The sequence below is a fragment of the Coccinella septempunctata genome, chromosome 2 (genome assembly GCF_907165205.1).
Source record: "Coccinella septempunctata chromosome 2, icCocSept1.1, whole genome shotgun sequence".
NCBI classification, from domain to species: domain Eukaryota; kingdom Metazoa; phylum Arthropoda; class Insecta; order Coleoptera; family Coccinellidae; genus Coccinella; species Coccinella septempunctata.
The window spans coordinates 4,818,260-4,838,195 of NC_058190.1; the positions used below are offsets into that span (position 1 = coordinate 4,818,260).

The 19,936-nt window shown below is 37.2% G+C and overlaps 4 protein-coding genes across 4 annotated transcripts; 2 read left to right on the plus strand and 2 right to left on the minus strand.

Annotated features, from left to right (window-relative positions):
- Nucleotides 1-1,546: 1,546 nt before the first annotated feature.
- LOC123307611 (coiled-coil domain-containing protein 113-like) lies at nt 1,547-19,919 on the plus strand. Its single transcript, XM_044889993.1, has 9 exons — nt 1,547-1,856; nt 1,908-2,030; nt 4,046-4,205; nt 12,504-12,740; nt 13,256-13,488; nt 17,247-17,446; nt 17,516-17,611; nt 19,624-19,700; nt 19,761-19,919. The coding sequence occupies exons 1-9, from the start codon at nt 1,592-1,594 to the stop codon at nt 19,864-19,866; spliced, it is 1,497 nt and encodes a 498-aa protein (XP_044745928.1). The 5' UTR covers nt 1,547-1,591; the 3' UTR covers nt 19,867-19,919.
- LOC123307613 (AN1-type zinc finger protein 1-like) lies at nt 6,173-7,031 on the minus strand. The gene is made up of 2 exons (XM_044889996.1): nt 6,654-7,031; nt 6,173-6,598 (listed from the first exon to the last, which is right to left on the minus strand). The coding sequence occupies exons 1-2, from the start codon at nt 7,029-7,031 to the stop codon at nt 6,191-6,193; spliced, it is 786 nt and encodes a 261-aa protein (XP_044745931.1). The 3' UTR covers nt 6,173-6,190.
- Nucleotides 7,060-7,305, minus strand: LOC123307614 (anaphase-promoting complex subunit 13). The gene has a single exon (XM_044889997.1). The coding sequence runs from the start codon at nt 7,267-7,269 to the stop codon at nt 7,060-7,062; it is 210 nt and encodes a 69-aa protein (XP_044745932.1). The 5' UTR covers nt 7,270-7,305.
- LOC123307612 (probable proline--tRNA ligase, mitochondrial) lies at nt 8,537-10,518 on the plus strand. Its single transcript, XM_044889995.1, has one exon. It carries the CDS (start codon nt 8,779-8,781, stop codon nt 10,102-10,104), a length of 1,326 nt encoding a protein of 441 aa, XP_044745930.1. The 5' UTR covers nt 8,537-8,778; the 3' UTR covers nt 10,105-10,518.
- Nucleotides 19,920-19,936: the final 17 nt, after the last annotated feature.

The window sequence follows — 19,936 nt, forward strand, 5'->3', positions numbered from 1 at the left end:
GGCTCCCTCTGTCAATTCGCCATACAGAGCGAATTGGGGAGTCTTGTGTCTTGCATCCTCAGAATGTGGCCGCTCCATCTGAGTCGGGCCCTCATTACTTGAGTCTCAATTGTTGTACAACTCGCGCGTTGCAAGACTTCTGCATTCGAAACTTTGTGGAACCATCTGATGTGCATTATCTGTCTTGGATGACGTTGTTGCGTTTGTTCAAGCTGTTATTAATATGTTGCCTGCAGGGCATCCAGCTTTCGCTTCCGTAAAGAAGCTTTGTAAACAGCTGTCTTGGTCTTCAGATTGAGGTCGTGATTTTGAAACACTCTGTCCTTTAGCTTCCAGAATGCCCGTGATGCCGAATTGATACGGTTGTGTATTTCCGTGTCTAGGTTAGCCTTGTATTCATGAAGCTACCCAAGTATTTGAACTGCTCGACCTGTTCTAAAGTTTCATTCTCCAGGCTGATATGTGTTTGAAGGCTTTCTGGCGGACTTACCAGGATTTTGGTTTTGTCGATATTGAGTCTAAGGCCTAAAGCTTCGTATATATGTTTATAGGTGTCCAGCACTATCTGTAGATCCTCTGGGCTGCTAGCGATAAGTGAGCAGTCGTCTGCATATTGAAATTCCGTGATAAACTTTGAACGAGTTTTTGCTCTGTGATGCTTCAGGTTAAATAGGCCTCTCCATTAAATCTAAATCATATTCCAACAACACTTACAGGCATACTCATGTCAGCAATTATCGAGACAGCTATGGCGAAAATATTGTATAAGGGCGCTAACACGCAGCCTTGTTTTATTCCAGAGTTGGTTAAGAAATGGTCGGTTGTAGAGCCGTTATGCTGTATTCTAGAGGTGTTGTTGGTATGAAGACTTTTATACACTGCTAAGAATTTTTCGGGTACTCCAAGGCGTCCCATAATTTTTCACAGCGCTCTCCGATTCACCGAGTCGAAGGCATTTCTCAAATCGATGTAGGCTGTATAGATCCTTGATTTTTGTTCATGGGCCTTCTCTTGCAGCTGTCGCAGTGTGAAAATTAGGTCCACCGTAACTCGATTGGGTCGAAAGCCGCACTGGGATTCGGGTAAACGCTTTTCTAAGAGTCATCAGTAAACCAAGGTCGTTGTGGATAGAATTTGCCCGCTCGCCCCGCTCTGTACATATATGTTGGTGTATCCAGTGCATAGACTATCTTCTACCGAAAGGGGATGCTCATACATCCCCTACACTACAGTGAAACTATACAACAGCCTTCCTAATAATATTCGCGAAATAAAAGATTTCAAAACCTTCAAAAGGAAAATATTCAATTTGCTAATGGATTCGGAACCGTATTCTGTGACCGAATTTTTGTTGATTGGGGGCAGTTTGTAGGGTTTACATTCTGTTTTCATTGTCATTTATGTATATTTTTTGACTTGTTTGTGTACATTCTTGAAATGATTTAACAAAATGAATAAATTATTGTTATTATTGTTATTGTTTCTATGAGTTGGTTACCGAAATATAGACGATCATAGTTACAACTCAAACGTATCTTCTGTAATAACTCATTCACAGTGACATTTCCTCATTTTTCCCCAAAAAATAAATATGACTGAATCTAAGCCTGAAGAATCACTATTAGCCGAATCCTCGGAAGATGCCGAAGATACAAAAAAAGAGCAATTACCGCCAGATACTGCGAGATTGAGCGCTGTTACCGAAACCATGGAAAAAAAAGAATCTACCCTGCTTGGGAATCAGCCTTCAATTGCATCAGCCTCTAGCACATCAAGTAGCAGTACCGAATCAGCAGAAGAGGATCAAGACTCTCAGAAAGTGGAAGAAACAACTGTAAAGAAAAATCCGCTAGATGGTGAATATTTCGACCACCACATAAAAAAAATTTATAAGAGATTTTTTCTAGATTTAACATACGACGAACTATCCAAAACGGTTTACGAGTTACAAACAGAATATAGGCACCTAACTACAGAAAATGATATGCTCGAGAGATATTTAAATTTTAATGATCCCCAATTGCTGGAAGGTGAGGAATATTCTGAAATATTGAGAATGAGAAAATCTATCATAATATGAACAAGGCCTGAATACAATAAAAGAAATATTCAGACACCCGTCTAATCAAATACAGGGAGTCCCAAATTCACTAAAAGAACCCATAAGAGTTAGATAGAGAAAAAAACCTAAATAGATATACTTACCAGTAGATAATGAATATCTTTATACTTTTTCGATATATTTCATCAAATATTTCGAATTATCTGTTTGAGACATTTCAAAAGGATTTTCCAGTAATTTTTATGGCTTATTGTTTGCTATTTTTATCTGATCAGAAAAATTAGTTACCATGAAAGAGCAATAAAGGAAAATTGGATATTTTAAAATACTTCAGTACTTACTGCTGATAGTCTAAGATCCCACTGCAGAATTACTACGTTCATTACGTACAGAGACAAACACACATTTTTACATACGTTTATGGATAGGAGAATACACTGATAACACCGCAACCTGTCAAAAGTGGCCGCAAGTAATTTAAATTAAATTAGTGTTAATCAATATTTCAAGAGAAATTTCGTCCACTCCGTTTTGAAATAAAATATCATCCACATCATAGCAATGCATGTAAAGAATACTAAAATCCATAGCTGCCGTTGCACACTCGGCCGCAACTACCTCGCAGCCAGGTGTAAGCAGGTAACATTTCTACGTTCATGACGTACACGTATGTTTTTGATATCAAATTAAAGCTAATTTTTTCTCGAATAGGATGATGTATAGCTGCCTGTGAAAAATAGCCGCAAGTTAGGTCGGCCATCTGTTAAAATAGCGAGATATCCGAAATAAAGTAAGAGAGATTTAGACTCATTTCGCACCATCGGATTTTTACCCGATGTTCCGAATTATATCTACCGATATAATGGGATCTTTCACACGTGTTCCGGTTTAGTTTCGCACTGGAAAACAACCAGATTGCACTTTGGGCGGCGCTTATATCGATATATCGCCACGAGATTAGAGAGGTGGATGTGCCCACCGTACGAATAAAACCTGATGAATAATTTTTCATTCGGTTGTTTTCCGGTAAAAACCCGACGGTAAAAACCCGTGGTGTGAAAGGAATCTTAGGGTTCTCAACAGTGCATCTGAGTTATTCTTATATTATAACCACGTGTTGGAGCTCGTTGTACACAACGCTGTTGATATTATTTATGTATTAACCCTTCGTCGGGCGCTATACGAATATTAAGAGTTCGGGCGCAATGCATATAATAGATTCTAATAAGAATCAGGTCGAAATAAATCAATACTGAAACATGAGAAGAATTTTTTCAAAACAATCCTCATCTAACAAGTGGCGTTGCGCGCCATCTCTTTCACTTTATATCGGATATCTCGCGTTTTTAACAGATGGCAGACCTAACTTGCGGCTATTTTCTCACTGGCAGCCATATATCATCATATTCGAAAAAAAATAACTTTCTGTTCCCCCCGAGTTTTCACACCAGCAGAGAATCGTACTAACAGCAGGGTTAAAACACAAATTGTGGTGATTTTAGGTTGTTAGGTTGTTTTTATTATACTTGATTTTTACTTTATCATGCAATGGTGAAATAGAAAACCATGCGGTGTTTGTTGCTAAACCTGTTTTTTTTTTCGCATAAGTTAAGACAATAATTGAAGAACTGGAAGCATTATCGATGAATTAGTCAAGCCAAGAAGACGTTTGGCAACTTGACCGAATCAAACGATGTACACAGGAAGGGTTTCCCCAGCGAGAAGTTTTCCAGTCCAAACTTATAATTTTTTATAAAACTTTATTATTTCGTTCTTTTCTGAAAAACGCAAAAATATCAACGAAATATACTCGGGTATTTAATAAAAATAAGCATTTCGAGGCGACTATTCCTTAAATAAATTTCTGGAAGGTCAGTGATCCCTATCAATTTTTAAGCTGTGTATTTTTGAACCTGTTAGTATCTTCTTCTAGCGAGCGTTTTTTTCAACTTCTTCGGATTGAATGTTCTCTTCTGCTTCAAGGAATGGCTCAGATGATAGAAAATGCAATTAAAATGCAAGGAACAGAATCTGTGAGAAGAGCCACTTTAGCAGATACCTACTCAGTTAAATCCTATACATCAGCTACGAAAATTGAGAGTTCGATTGTTGGAACAAGTTCCATTATCGACAGGGGACCTAGGTATGTACGTACTATTCACATGTATGTAGAATATGGTTCCAAAAATGTTGTAATTCGTAATGTGTTCACAATGCAATCGTTAAATGTAACTTGAATATGTTAAAATTTTATGAATTGTCAAATATTATTTCATGTTTAGACAAGCGGCGAGAATTCGTTGTCCGATAGAAAGCCAGAGCCGTATTTTATAGTTTGTAACGTGGTTTCCTCGGTGAAACTTATCTCGAGCGCCAGCTATTCTTTTCAATAGGAAGAATAGCAAACCTACCAGAGTAGCTGCTAGTCGGAGACAGAGTTCGCTGTTATCCAGGGTGGTAGCGATAACGAAGTAGTCAAAATCAAATTATGTACCAGTTTATTCACACCTTTGAAACTGATTATATAAACAACCGAAATATGTGTAGGTATGAAATATGAGCGAATCGATCAGCAAATATACATTCTGGAAATTCGATCGGATCACGAGTATTTCATAAAGTTTATACCGGGTACAGAGAAAAATCAAAGGTTGTTCAATAAAATGCGCCAACCAGAACTGACGAAATGGATACTAAGGATGACCTCGCGAAGTGAAATGACTTGCTATACGGTATCGGGATGTAATTGAATAAAAGAAACACAACCAGGGCGGATCAACTCGAGACCTTTATTTACTACCCCAAGGGCTACGCTCCATGACTGATAGCGAAGAAAAGGTCTATTTTTAGCGCAACTACGGGATTTCACTGACGACGAGCGGTATCTTTTATTCTCTACCCCAAGGGCTTACGCACCATGACTGATGGAAAAGAAGATATTTCTATTTCAACACTTATGACTCGGGAACGCGAACAGGGGGTTGACGGGACTTCCTCTTCACTACCCCAAGGGCTTACGCACCATGACTGATAGCGAAGGGAAAAGTCAGACTCGCGAAACAGGGTAAAGTACGGCAATTGATAACAGAAAGCGATACACTACAGCAGTGTCAAAGAAGTAACCGGTGTAGGTCTAATAAAGAAACTGAACGGTACAGACCAAGGGCGGATCCAGGATTTTTTTCTGGGGGGGGGGGCACAACGGGCAGACGAGCAAAAAAATCAACAGTAACTGTGGGAAATGAACTTCATTTTTATTTTTAAGAGTTCAAGTATGTATAGAAAGATCCGTCCGTCTGGGGGGGACGTGCACCCCCCCCCCCCTGAATCCGCCCTTGGTACAGACGGGGACCTACCTCCTTTATTCAAGGCACTCGCGGAAAACGAAAAAAATAAAAATGAATTTCCAAGAGCACTAACCCTCGCAACACAAAATTTATTCTAAATTCGTTGAACGGCTCGTCGTGCACACAATCAAAGTCGAATCGCAGCGAAAAGAGAGCGCACGTTAAAAATCTGAAAATTCCAGGATGCGACAAGAGTTAAAAACGTCGTCAGCTCCGGTTTATCGCATATCAACATCAGAAAAACGTCGAAATCCTCAACGGCACGCAAGAAAAACAACGTTAAACACAGATAAACGGTTTTTTACATTTACTCTTCCTATCGGAATGAATGTACTGAATATTTGAGAATTAAATATTTTTAAGGTGGAAATGTGAAATGAAAGGAATGCACTAAGATTAATTCCAGTTTTCTCAAAAAAAATTCGGATTCATCACAAGTTGTATGATAAAACTAAATTATGCTATAAATGCTTCTGAATGCAAATGATGAAAAAAAATACGAAATTATAACTAAATTACAGTGAATAATGAAATAAACATTATAAAATGTCTAATAAATAGATGAAATTAACTAAATATACTGGCAAAACACTACTTCACCAGCCTCAAAGGATGAGAATTTTTTTTACAGATTTTGAATGCAAGTTATCTGAAACAGATTTCGTAAAGATTCTCACCAAAATGTAAAACAAACATACATAATGTAAAAATACAATAGTCTGAGGCAAATGGAAGAGCTCAACTCAAAAAAAAATGACACCAATTAAGTTTTCTATCAATTTTAATCCAAAAGAACACAATCATCACTTACATATTCAATAATTAAAGTCTCTCCATCAATAATGGATTCCTTATGTAATAAATCCAGAATGCTGTCTGACATAACTTTGGACAGAATAGTTTTATCAGTTTTAAATAATCGTAATTTCAGCTCACCACTTTTATTGTTATTATTCTGTAAACTGCATTCCTGTGCAATAGCATCAATGGCCTTTCCTAACGTCCAAGTTTTTGAAATAAATACTGCTTTCTCAGATTTGGAAGGCAGAACTATGTTGAAATGAAGACGATCAGTGGTTGGAATAGACTTCAGACCAACAGCTCTCCCTTTTAAACGCATCAGTTGAATCTTACAAGCTAATTTCCTTTTCTTCTCATTTTTCTTAGCATTTTCAATTGATTTACTGATCTGTAAAATAATTCGTAATAATAGGCAGCTAGAACTTAAAAAAATTTGATCATACTTCCTTATCCGTATTCGCCTTAGCCTCATTGAATTGACGAGAAGGAATTGCTAATTTCTCTCTTGCTGCAAGGAATTCCTCTTCAGTTTTTCTCTTACATTCACCAATGTGTCGATGCCTAACACAAAAATGTTTTTTGCAATTTTGGCAAATCAGTGGAACAATACCCCTTTCATTACAGCCCTCCTCAGAACATGTTAAGACATTATCGATAGTTTTCAATTCAGAAACAATATTATCCTTAACTTGACAACTCAAACTATGATGGGAAAAATGTTCTAGGCAGAACGTTTTACTGCAAGAGCACACATATGGAAGAAAATCGAGTTGTTTACAGTTTTCATGACAACACTGGGAACCTACACTAGGAAACTCCATATTTATGATGTATTACAATGTGAGACAATTAAAAACGTTCAATGAGCGAATTCAAGTTAACATCCGACCACCTTTGTTCCTGCTCTTTTAGGCTTATATGTGAATCAGCTGCGTCAGCTTCAGGGTCGGATAGTTCGTGGGTAGGAACTTCTATATCATCCGTAGGTAGTTTATCGGATCTCCATTCATCATCTATCAGGTCAACTAAAAAGCCATCGATGAATAATGTTCCATCCATTTGAAACACGAATTTTAGCTTCTAGAGAGCTTCCACCAAAGAGGAACAAGAGATTTCACTCTACTATTATGACGCTGCGTGTTACTGTGACCTTGAGCAGAAATGGGCGGAGTCCCTTACGTCAAATTCGAAATTTTCAAACATAACCTAGCAGACGGAACAAATTATTATTTTCTGAATTTTAAATTATCACGAAATATCCTCTAGAAACATTGATATTGTCAATATGATTGTCTGTTGAATTATGAAGAAAACGATTGAAACTCTTACGAATCGAAGCCAATCCAACCTTCTAACCTCACAAAAATTGTGGACGACAAAAAACGCGTAATTACAAGTGAAATTCCTCACTCGAAGAATTTAATGCTAATTCAATGTACGTATATTAACTAAAAGTACAGTAATATTCCTAATTATATGATTTATATGTTTTATTTACGTACACAACACCTGTTAATCCTCCACAATTCTATTTTGATGTCTATCTGACAGCGGGTTGAAGTGGCCTATTTATCGATATTATTCATAAATGGATGACTTATTCTTTATTTTAATGAAAAAATCCTTTAACCAAGGATTTAGGATAATTTGCTTTCAATTTGACAATCAAAACACGAGACCAGCTGATTCTGTTCGACTGAATCTTCAATCTGATTGGTCATTCGAAATTCCTGCGATCTGATTGGCTCCCTCGCAACTAGAAGGCAAGTGGGAAATTGGTTCGGGGCAAAGCATTGCGAAGGTCGCCCCACCATTGACGTAGATTCGGGAACTAAATTCGAGGAGTGAAATCTCTTGTTCCTCTTTGCTTCCACTTTGAACTTTCAAATTTCAATTTCTAAATAACCTCAATTCGTGACCATAGAGTCTCTGTTTATGTTCTGCTCATTGATCTTTAGTTCAATGGTTCTGCTTAAAGAAAGTGATTAGCAGAGACAAGACCTTTCTCTATGGTGATTAGGTGCGCGAAACCAAAGAGGAACTCTTCCTCTTATGGTAGTTTCTTTTTGGTGTTTCATGCACCGGTATAGTACCAAAGAGGAACAAGAGATTTCACCAAAGAGGAATGATAGTACAGTACAGTACTGATGATACTCAATCTGGATCAATCTGGATGTCATTAACAGAGTAACCCGGACCGTTCGGAGTAATTGCCGAACGCGGTAATTTAGCGCCCACAGATTACAGATCTGTATTAGCGCCTTTGGCCTTTGGCGGCAAGACAAATTCAAATTCACTAGGCAAATTCCATGATTTTCATTTGTAAAACTGTTTTCTTGCACTAGAACAAGAATTCATATCGAGTTCAAAATACACCAGTTTTAATAAAACAATTAAAGGTATTATTTAAGCTCGAAGAAAACGGGAGATTCGAAGAACACGAATTTCCTCCACCGCCAGAGAGTGATTCTGGATTCTAACCTCATTAATAAAAATGATCATTTATCACAACATGTTTACAAACATTTAAAATTTTACGTTAGGGCTGTTCCTTGTACGCTTGGTAAAATGCAGAGACTATCAAAAATATTCCAGCCTTACCATGTTATTCCTAAAGAAATTCAAACCCAGCAAAAGCAGCAGAACCTGTATTCAAAAAGTGCCAAGCTTATGCTTGAGTTGGGCATTATGCGACAAAGCAGTCCTGGCTGCTTTAATTTACTACCCTTGGGTGTCAGAGCGTTGGAGAAACTAGTTAAATTTATCGATGGAGAAATGCAGTCTATAGGGGGTCAGAAGGTAGAATTTCCCACCTTGATAAATCAGAAGTTATGGCTCACTTCAGGAAGGATTAAGGAAGTTACTGAGCTCTTCCAGTTGAAAGATAGACATGGTCACAGTTATATTTTGGGTCCGACACATGAAGAAATAGCAAGTGAGCTTGTATCACAGTGCCAGAACTCTTATAAGAATTTTCCGCTTCTGTTATATCAAATAACACAAAAATTCCGGGATGAAATTCGACCAAAGCTTGGATTGATAAGAAGTAAACAGTTCACCATGAAAGATATGTATAGCTTTGATATTGACCAAGATAGTGCCATTCAAGCATACGAAACTGTAAGTGAAAGCTATAGTAAAATATTCAGAAGTTTAGGTATAAAATTCCATAGAACTCGGGCTGACAATGGCACAATGGGTGGATTATTTTCTCACGAATACCACTATGAAGCAGATATAGGTGAAGATATACTTCTCAAGTGCAACAAATGCAGCGATATAATGAATTCTGAATTGGTGAAAGATCAAATTTGTCCCAAGTGTGGGGAATTAGGAAATATGTCAAAAACTAAGGGTATAGAGGTTGGTCATACATTTTTACTAGGAGACAAATATACTAAACCATTTAGTTGTAATTTTACCAATAAAGAAGGTAAAGTTACGAACTTACAAATGGGCTGCTACGGACTTGGTATCACTAGAATATTAGCAGCTGCAATAGAAAGTTTATCGACAGATGAAGAAATGAGATGGCCCAGATTAATTGCTCCCTACAGCGTACTCATAATTCCCCCAAAGGCTGACAGTCATGAGGACTCTGCCTCGAAAAATAATCTGGAACTTTTGTACTCTTCCCTAAATCAAATAATTCATCTTGAAGGCGAAGTTTTGGTAGATGACAGGTCGAGTATGACAATTGGTCGAAGACATATGCAAGCTAAACGATGTGGATATCCATTTATTTTAGTTATTGGAAAAAAAATTTTGGAAAATCCACCACTCTATGAATTGCACGATATTGGTAATGGTGTACAGAGAGATTTTATATTAGAGGACTTAATAGCATATATGAATAAGAGCGAAAAAGTACAAAAAGTGAAATTGAAAATCTAGCATCTCCATTTCTTGGGATAATCAGCTGTTTGGGCTAAGATGAGGTTGGCATCATGTCATATAGCATAAAATATACAGGTGTAGCCCATGTAAACTAACTCACGTAGGCTATGCTACAGGATAATTTTTTTCTAGAGCAATGCCCCTTTTCCTCCAAAATTTATTTCGGTGTACTGGTGGTTCAGTAATATGAAAAAAAAAAACGTTTTTTCATTTTAAAACCACCTGATAACTTGCAATTGTCTCCACCCAGTTGAAGAAGCTATTGTAATAGCGAAACACATGTATAGTAATAAAAACTCATTGTTACTGGAAATTGTGTAATTAAATTCTTTAATTTAAAGTGTGAATAACTAACAGGAAAGCTGAATGTGATAAATAAAATAATAAAAAAAATTACATTACTCAAACGACCACCAATCTATAAACTGCTGTTTATAATCGATTTCAAGCGAATAACCTGGTCATTATTGGTAATTACCAATAATAACCAACTGCATTCAAGCGCTTTTGGTCATTATTGGTTATAATATCGTGACGTCATGAACTAGCCCTTCAACGTCATCATTTTGGACCGCAGATAACAGATAACCGGAGATAACCATACTCGAGAGCTGGGCATTGAACTAAAGAAAGTTCAATGGAGCTGGGTTAAACCAAAGAGGAACCTCTTTGGTTAAACTTCTGGTTATTGAAGTGTGGTTAGAAGTTGTGAAGGGCCATAACCAAGAGCAAAACCAGCAATAACCTGGTCATCATTGGTAATTACCAACAATAACCAACTGCATTCAAGCGCTTTTGGTCATAATTGGTTATAATATCGTGACGACATGAACTAGCCCTTCAACATCATCATTTTGGACCGCAGATAACCGGAGATAACCATACTCAAGAGCTGGATTAAACCAAAGAGGAACCTCTTTGGTTAAACTTCTGGTTATTGAAGTGAGGTTAGAAGTTGTGAAGGGCCATAACCAAGGGCAAAACCAGCAATTACCTGGTCATCATTGGTAATTACCAACAATAACCAACTGCATTCAAGCGCTTTTGATCATTATTGGTTATAATATCGTGACGTCATGAACTAGCCCTTCAACGTCATCATTTTGGACCGCAGATAACCGGAGATAACCATACTCGAGAGCTGGGTTAAACCAAGGAGGAACCTCTTTGATTAAATCATAGCCTACTAGAAGTTCTAACTCTAGTAGGCTATGATTAAACTTCTGGTTATTGAAGTGAGGTTAGATGTTGTAAAGGGCCATAACCAAGGGCAAAACCAGCAATAACCTGGTCATCATTGGTAATTACCAACAATAACCAACTGCATTCAAGCGCTTTTGGTTATTATTGGTTATAATATCGTGACGACATGAACTAGCCCTTCAACGTCATCATTTTGGACCGCAGATAACCGGAGATAACCATACTCAAGAGCTGGGTTAAACCAAAGAGGAACCTCTTTGGTTTAGTAATGCCCATTACTACCTTATAGCTAACTACCTTGAGAGTCATAGTTACTTTTAATTCTTTCAACTATAACATTCTGACGTAGATATACGCCCAGAAAGTAACTATTACTCTTAAGGTAGTTGAGGTAGTAATGGGCATTACTACCTTAACTACCTTAAGAGTCATAGTTACTTTCAATTCTTTCAACTATAACATTCTGACGTAGATATACGCCCAGAAAGTAACTATGACTCTTAATAAGGTAGTTAAGGTAGAAATGCCCATTACTACTATGTCAGTGGATTGGAGGAAGGAAGCCACAGTCATGGTTGTTTTGAAGCTCAAAATGTCGATTTTTCACCAAAAAACACTACAAGTGCCATGAAAACACCACTTCATTTTCTAATACTTAGTTGAGAATATTTCGAGAACTAATGCATAAAATGAAAAATTACTGTGCTGAAATCAGTATAAAAATACCTTTCAAATGAGGTATCACTCACCCCATCTTCCCTATTCAAAAATTGGGGGTGAGGGTTGTAGTAGCAAGGTTTGAAGCGCTATGCGTCCGTAACCTACATCTTAAGTTGTCCCCCTCGAAACAGAAATCGACCTGTCCGAGCATTTCTATCGAAAAAATTTATTTCGTCTGTAATCTCGTCTGTTTCGTTTTCAAATGGCCACCCTGTATATATCTTCCAGAAGTTATGTTTTCATGTTTGTTTTTATGGGCCCCGAGAACTCCCACAAACTCAAAATCAGTTTCGATTATGATCTGAAAATGGGGTATATGAATATGATATTGCTAAATATTTCTCCTATAGTTTGTTCTCTTAAAATGACAACGGAAAGCGTTCTTTCAGAGACCTCTTTTGCAAACCGCATCTTGAAGTGTACTAGCATTTTGCAGTTTTCAACGTTTTAACTATTCGAGTATTTTTTTCCAGAATCAATCTGACCCAGAAGAGTGACATGATAATGAAAGAAATGGAAGAGGTACAGAAAAATCTGAACAAGTTCTATAAGGATTCCCACAGACGAAAATGCGCCTTGAAAGCAGAATTGGAAGAAGTCGGAATAGAGATAGCAGAAACACTGGAAGCTCTGAACCAATTCGAGCAGACTGTTGTTATCGAAGGAGTTGATCCTTTGACGCAGAGAATACCGGCGGAGAAGTTCGTGAGGTAATTTTATGAACTGAAACGGTATTTCTCGCTACAAAATCAAATAACACCGAACGAAAATAAAATATTATTGATTTTCCCACTGGAAACAGCTTATTCCCGTAGAAAAAGCATTGGAAGCAGTTCCTCTGAAATGCAAAGGAATTATGTTCCTATACTCCAGTTCGGGAATACAGAATTTGAAATTTCCATATGAAATGTCAATTTTTTCCCATGGGATTATTCCTACACATTCGGGAATCGGGCCTCAGGAAACAGTGAAACAGTTCTCGTATTACTGTTATAAATATATGGTGAAAATTTGATTATTTCGGAGAGTTTGGTAGAAATAAGCTTTAGTGTAAAATTTGCTGCGTTTTTACATCAATCTCATCTCAAACGAGATTCGTGAAACATTTTTGGCGATATATTTTTCGCGTATCCGAAAAACAAGGATTTTCTGGAACTTATGGAAAAAATACCAACAATTAATATTTATACTTCCGAGTAATTAAATAAATTTATGATATATATAGGTACGTTCAAGAATGGCTCAAAACATCTTTGGCAGTCATTCAGAAATATAGATTGAGACAAAGTACCCTGACATCCCATCTGAGAAAACTGAAAGAAGTCCTCAAACAGAAAAAGGAATTGGGGGAGAGTTTGCATGCTGTCGATTTTGAAAAACTACAAATAGAAAATAACCATTTTTTGAAGGAAATCGATTTGAGGACCCTCCAACTGATTGATTTGAAACGGATGAACGGTAAAGGATACAGTCACACATGATGACAGGATGAATTTAACCGTGAAACATAGATACATGGAATGGACATTGCAGAGTGTTATGAACGAATTTTTGTCTTCCACACTTCTCTGTCTAGCGCGACACTAGTCCGAGAGCTGGCGATAAAAATCAGCGGGAGTTTTGTAATGTCCAATAATACACTGCGCAAAAAAATAAACGCACATTATGGAAATCTCAAATTTACTCTACAACTGAAGGTGTTCTTAATGATAATTATTCAGAATTATCAGAATTATGCATGCATATGTTATCCACTTTCAACGGTTTTCTTCAATACAGATGTTTTTCCCAGCAGGAATAAAAAAAGATGATATTATCAGATTTTGAATGTATTGGCTCCATTCTAAAATCAGTTGTTCTCGATCAATTCTAGTGATCAATAGTTTTTCTTTCGTTTGATTTTCTACACTCGATCGCTATGCAACGCGAAACACGCAATTTGACCCAAGAGGAATGTGTCCAAGCGGTAGTTTTGCGAGAAGAAGGGTGGACATACACAAGAATTGCAGAAAGGTTTGGAGTTTCCCATACAAGTGTGTCCAGAATGTTGCAGCGATTCAGGGAGACAGGTATGAATGTCCAAAGACCAGGACAGGGTAGACCACGGGTAACAACTACCATTCAAGAACGTTACTTGAGAGTTTCTTCGTTGAGACAACGGTTTGCAACAGCTCGCCTGCTTCAAATTCAGCTTGAGCAAACTCATGAGGTGCAAATTAGCACTCAGACATTAAGAAATCGCCTCAGAGAATATGATTTAAGGCCTCGTGTCGCGGCAAGAGGCCCAGCTCTTACCCCAGCCCATCGAAGGGCGCGTTTGGATTTTGCGAGGGAGCATATCCATTGGAAAGAGGCCGATTGGAAAAGAGTTCTCTTCACAGATGAGTCTAGATTCTGCCTCTACCATTGTGATCGACGTTCCCTCAGTGCAATTTCCTGAATACTACCTACTGGTTTCGGGGGAGGATCGATTATGGTATGGAGTGGAATATCTTTGACTGCTCGCACAGACCGTTGATAATGGTGATAATGGAGCTATGAATGCTGATAAGTATATAAGGAACATTCTTGAAGAGCATGTAGTGCCATTTGTCCCATACATTGGTGAAAATTTCATTTTAATGGACGATAATGGCAGACCCCATCGTGCGCGCATCGTTCAGGAGTACCTTGAAGAGGTTGAAGTCTCTCGAATGGAATGGCCAGCAAGAAGTCCAGATCTCAATCCGATTGAGCAGGTTTGGGACAACCTCAATATAGAAGGCTGAGAAGTTCAGAAAATCATCCAGCTACTCTTAATGACTTAGGAATCCAACTCGGAGAAATCTGGGAAGGATATTAGATCAGAACATTTCAAGATCACTCATTTTGAGCATGAACCGTCGTTGCCGAGCTGTAATTAACGCAAGGGGTGGAAATACCAAGTATTAAATCACTTATCAGCATTTCAGTATTTTGAAAATTGTTCATTTCTCTTCTTTCACATAAGATTCGGTGAAATCCTGAATTTTTATTCCATTTAATGTGTCTTGTTTCGTTCAAAACCTTTCCGAGAGAACATAAAAAATAAGTTATAAAGTCAATGTAGAGTTAACTTTCATTAAAATTGAGATTTTCAGAATGTGGGTCATTTTTTTTGCGCTCGAGTATGTACAAGTAACGATTTTTTTTTACATTTTCAAAGGACCGCTGTGACCTTGCGTCACGTCCAAATTGTCAGTCCCTTGAAAAGTAGCTTCCTTTGGGTCTAATTAACATATCTTCCAAAAATCTGACACGTTGGAAATTTTTTTTTATTACCATTTTCAACTCTTCCGTACGGCCAGTTCCACCGCGCAAACTGTCAGACAAGCATGAATTTATTATCAGAGACACGTAGGGCATATGCAGTATCTTAATCTGACATGCTCGAGTATGTACACCTGACGATTATTTTTTACATCTTTGAGACCCTGCAGATGCTTCCCCCACCGCTGAAAGTGAATACATCGGGCCTGTTCCGATATTGCTGAACAGTACTGTCAGTATTTCAGAAACGATGCCTATTGGCCCAGTCGTTCGAGTTCTATTGTTATTCGATTGCGGGCCAGTACTAACAGCAATATCGGAACAGGCCCATCATAGAACCTTTTTTTCTTTCTACTATCTAATTTCAAAATCCACTAGGTCTCCACGACGCTCGAGTAAATCCCGATTCAGCATCGTCGGCTCCCCAACTAACTGTAAGACAGTGCCGTTACGTGGATAAATTCATATACTTTCTTATGTTTTCGCATTGAAAATTGATGTGACAACAATGTGCGAGTCAACTTTGACAATTGTGATTGGCGACACTAAGCAAGTATCTCCATTTAGTCTTTGGACTATTTTCTATTCCATGCATATATGTTCCAAGAATTTAACATACTCAACTTTATACTTATTCCAGTTTGCTTTCCTCTCATTTTCACCTACAGCAAAGAAAAAATTCTAAGTATACCGAATTCTCTAATTGTTTACATTCATTTTCAATATCCTGTAACATTACAACTTAATGAACCAGATAGAAAACATTATATGTATAATATAAAGACGACAATTGTAAGAATTGTTTCATTAATGCGTGCCAGAGAGGCTGAAACAAATATGTAAAAAAAGTGTAGACCGGTTTCTGAATTATTGTCCCTCATCAGTACAGTGCAGTGTAACGCATCTCAATAACCGAAGGATGGTGTCTTTTAAGTAAGGAAAGTGGGCAAGATATCATCACTACATCTGCCTAAAAAAACAATATCAACGACCACTAGGTCTGTGCGAGCAGTCAAAGATATTCCACCCCATACCATAATCGATCCTCCACCGAAACCAGTAGTATTCAGGAAATTGCACTGAGCATATCTTTCATGTGGACGTATGTATACAAGGGAACGTCGATCACAATGGTAGAGGCAGAATCTAGACTCATCTGTGAAGAGAACTCTTTCCCAATCGGCCTCTTCCCAATGGATATGCTCTCTCGCAAAATCCAAACGCGACCTTCGATGGGCTGGGGTAAGAGCTGGGCCTCTTGCCGCGACACGAGGCCTTAAATCATATTCTCTGAGGCGATTTCTTATTGTCTGAGTGCTAATTTGCACTTCATGAGTTTGCTCAAGCTAAATTTGAAGGAGGCGAGCGGTTGCAAACCGTTGTCTCAACGAAGAAACTCTCAAGTAACGTTCTTGAATGAGAATGGCAGTTGTTACCCGTGGTCTACCCTGTCCTGGTCTTCGGACATTCATACCTGTCTCCCTGAATCGCTGCAACATTCTGGACACATTTGTATGGGAAACTCCAAACCTTTCTACAATTCTTGTGTATGTCCACCCTTCTTCTCGCAAAACTACCGCTTGGGCACATTCCTCTTGGGTCAAATTGCGTGTTTCGCGTTGCATAGCGATCGAGTGTAGAAAATCAAACGAAAGAAAAACTATTGATCACTAGAATTGATCGAGAACAACTGATTTTAGAATGGAGCCAATACATTCAAAATCTGATAATATCATCTTTTTTTATTCCTGTTGGGAAAAAACATCTGTATCGAACAAATCCGTTGAAAGTGGATAACATATGCATGCATAATTCTGATAAAAATAATAATCATTGAGATCACCTTCAGTTGTAGAATAAATTTGAGATTTCCATAATGTGCGTTAATTTTTTTGCGCAGTGTATTTTTCTCTCACTCTGTTCCTTAGGTGGAGCAAATTTGATTCTCACCAATCAGAAAAAATTTCTTATGAAACAAATAAGTGAAATGCAAAAAATTCAAAGGGATATCGATGAAACAAGGAATAAGATCGACGATTTAGAAAGGGAGACGGAGAAGGCTGAAGAACAACTTGACAGGGTGAAGGCTCATTACGAAAGCATAAGACAGATGATAGAGGAATACAAAGTAATAACAAATATTTATATTATTTATTTATGCCCAACTGACTGATTACATGAAATTGTGTATTTGTAGGTTCCTGATGTAATGGAGTATGTGAGAATCAAAGGAAAGGTATATGAACTGCAGAAGAATATCAAGATATGGTCAAGAAGGAGTCATTTGCAAGATGTAGGAATCCATTCTTTGATTTCAGACTTATTTATAACTAGTAGGCCAGGAGATCGACCTTTATACAGTTGTGAGAGTTTATTCTGTGTTCGAGGATTTGTTCGCATTTGAATTCGGTGGAAGTCGGAAATCTCAATTTCGTTTTGGTCGGAAGTATTAGTTGGACACGCTCCGGTTCTTCATCTTTTGTGACTTTCGTTGATATTGTTAAATCTGTCGATGTTGTTAGAAACATCTAAATCCGCTGATTTCCTCTTCCTTTCCTCTGCCACTTGGTGCTCACGAAATTAGTTTTCAGGGTAGTTTTTGTCTTGTATAGGATATCCCAAATTACTTGATTTTGGCTGTTTCTAGTACTTCCAGTCTATACAGGGTGATTCATAACTACATTAGGACGTAAGCTAAGGGCAGATTGTTTGGACCAAAATATGGCGATAGGACCAAATATACCTCAATAAAATATTGCTGTGGAAAAAGATGGAGGGCGTCAAAGTTGCATTTTTTTTCGTTTTTTGCTAATAATTTCACTGTATATGTTTCATCCGTTTTTGAGCATCGGAAGGGGATTTGAAGTTACGTTTTATTTATTTATTTCGACGATAAAGCATAATTAAAAACAATGTAACATAAAAAGAATAAACTTAAAATTAAATGTTCTACGTGGCCTCCTCCGACTTCTATGCCTTTTCTTATTCTTTTAACAAAGGACTTTCGAACTTCGAGGAAAATATTATTCTGTCCCCTTATAAAAAATTCAATTTTAACGCCCTCTATCTTTTTCCACAGCAATATTTTATTGAGGTATATTTGGTCCTATCGCCATATTTTGGTCCAAACAATTTGCCCTTAGCCTATGTCCAAATAGTTATGAATCACCCTGTATAGGTGAAAACGTGGAAAAGAGTCCTGGGCTCGATTTTCGTGAAGAGTCCACTAGTGAAAACCGCTTCACGATATATTCATTTGTCTTGAAGAAATGACAAAATTTTGATATTTTGTTGATTTCGAAAATGTGCCATAACTTCTTTATTTTCGAAAAAATCTGAAAACGATAAAAACTTTCTACAGGCAGTTTATCACTAGGAAAATATTACCTTCATTCAACTCTTTTCTGTCTTGTACTGAGGATGGAAAAAATAAAATAAAAAATTGAATAATTATATTAATGCTCAAGGAAACGCATACAACTACAACCATATATCAATCAATTTATGCATCGATGGTAGATAAATATATCAACAGGATATGGAAAATACAGGGTGTATTCAAAGGTGGGGCTTTTTTTTTTCAACAGAAGGTAGAACTGGTCAAAATGAAGCTTTTCACCAAAAATCACCTAAACAAAACTTTCAAAATGATACAAGTGAAAAAAAAAATTGAAAATGATTACTGAAATAGGTCCTATAATACGACCCTAGACCGTTTGTTAGCTGAATTATCGCAAAGCAGTGAGAAAAAACTTATCTAATGATTCGACCATGCGGTTTCGTTTACGATTAGGATACTACTAACATAAGTACTTTCAAGAAACTGCTTCTATTTTCTAAATTTTTTTCACCCTAAATTGCGCGATACAAACAATTATGATTTTCTCAAAAGTGACCTGATGCATCTAATCCGATGAACTTGGTACTGAACCATTCATTGTCCAGCCATATCTGTTTTGTTTCGTTATTGCGATGCCGAAGTCATCTTCCACAGTCAACCAAATTTTGTCGAACCTCTAGGGGTTCTATCTCGGCCATCTTGGATATTTCATTTAGACAATTTTTGGATAAACGACTTATTTCGAAAAGTTCTACATCTTCTGTCAAAAAAGGCTCACTTTTGAAAACACCCTATATATGTATCTATTTGTTCATTCCAAATAATGTTCCAAGAGTGTTATCTTGTATACCTACTTATGCTAAGCTACTTCATATAATACTATGAAGGATCGCAAATTTCGTATTTTTTATTCGAAGTAATTCAATATTTCCCAGACAATAATAAATGTTAGGTATTTATTACAGGTTGCTCTCAATTCTTCCATTCGAGAAATGAAAAACATTACGGGGAGCAAAAAAGTGCTAGACCACTGGTTTGAAATGTGAGTAACGAATTATACCTATTTTGAAATTCGACGTAGAGAAATTATTTATTTTTTCAGTTCTCATCCTCAGACGACGACTTCAGACCTCGAATTGAAAATAAGACAGAAAAATTCGGATGAGGAGGATTCCATGAGTATTGATTTACCAATAGATCTCGACTGAAAAATAAAAATATAATATAATATTACAATTCATAAAAAATACAATCAATTTTACTGTTTTATTTTAATTG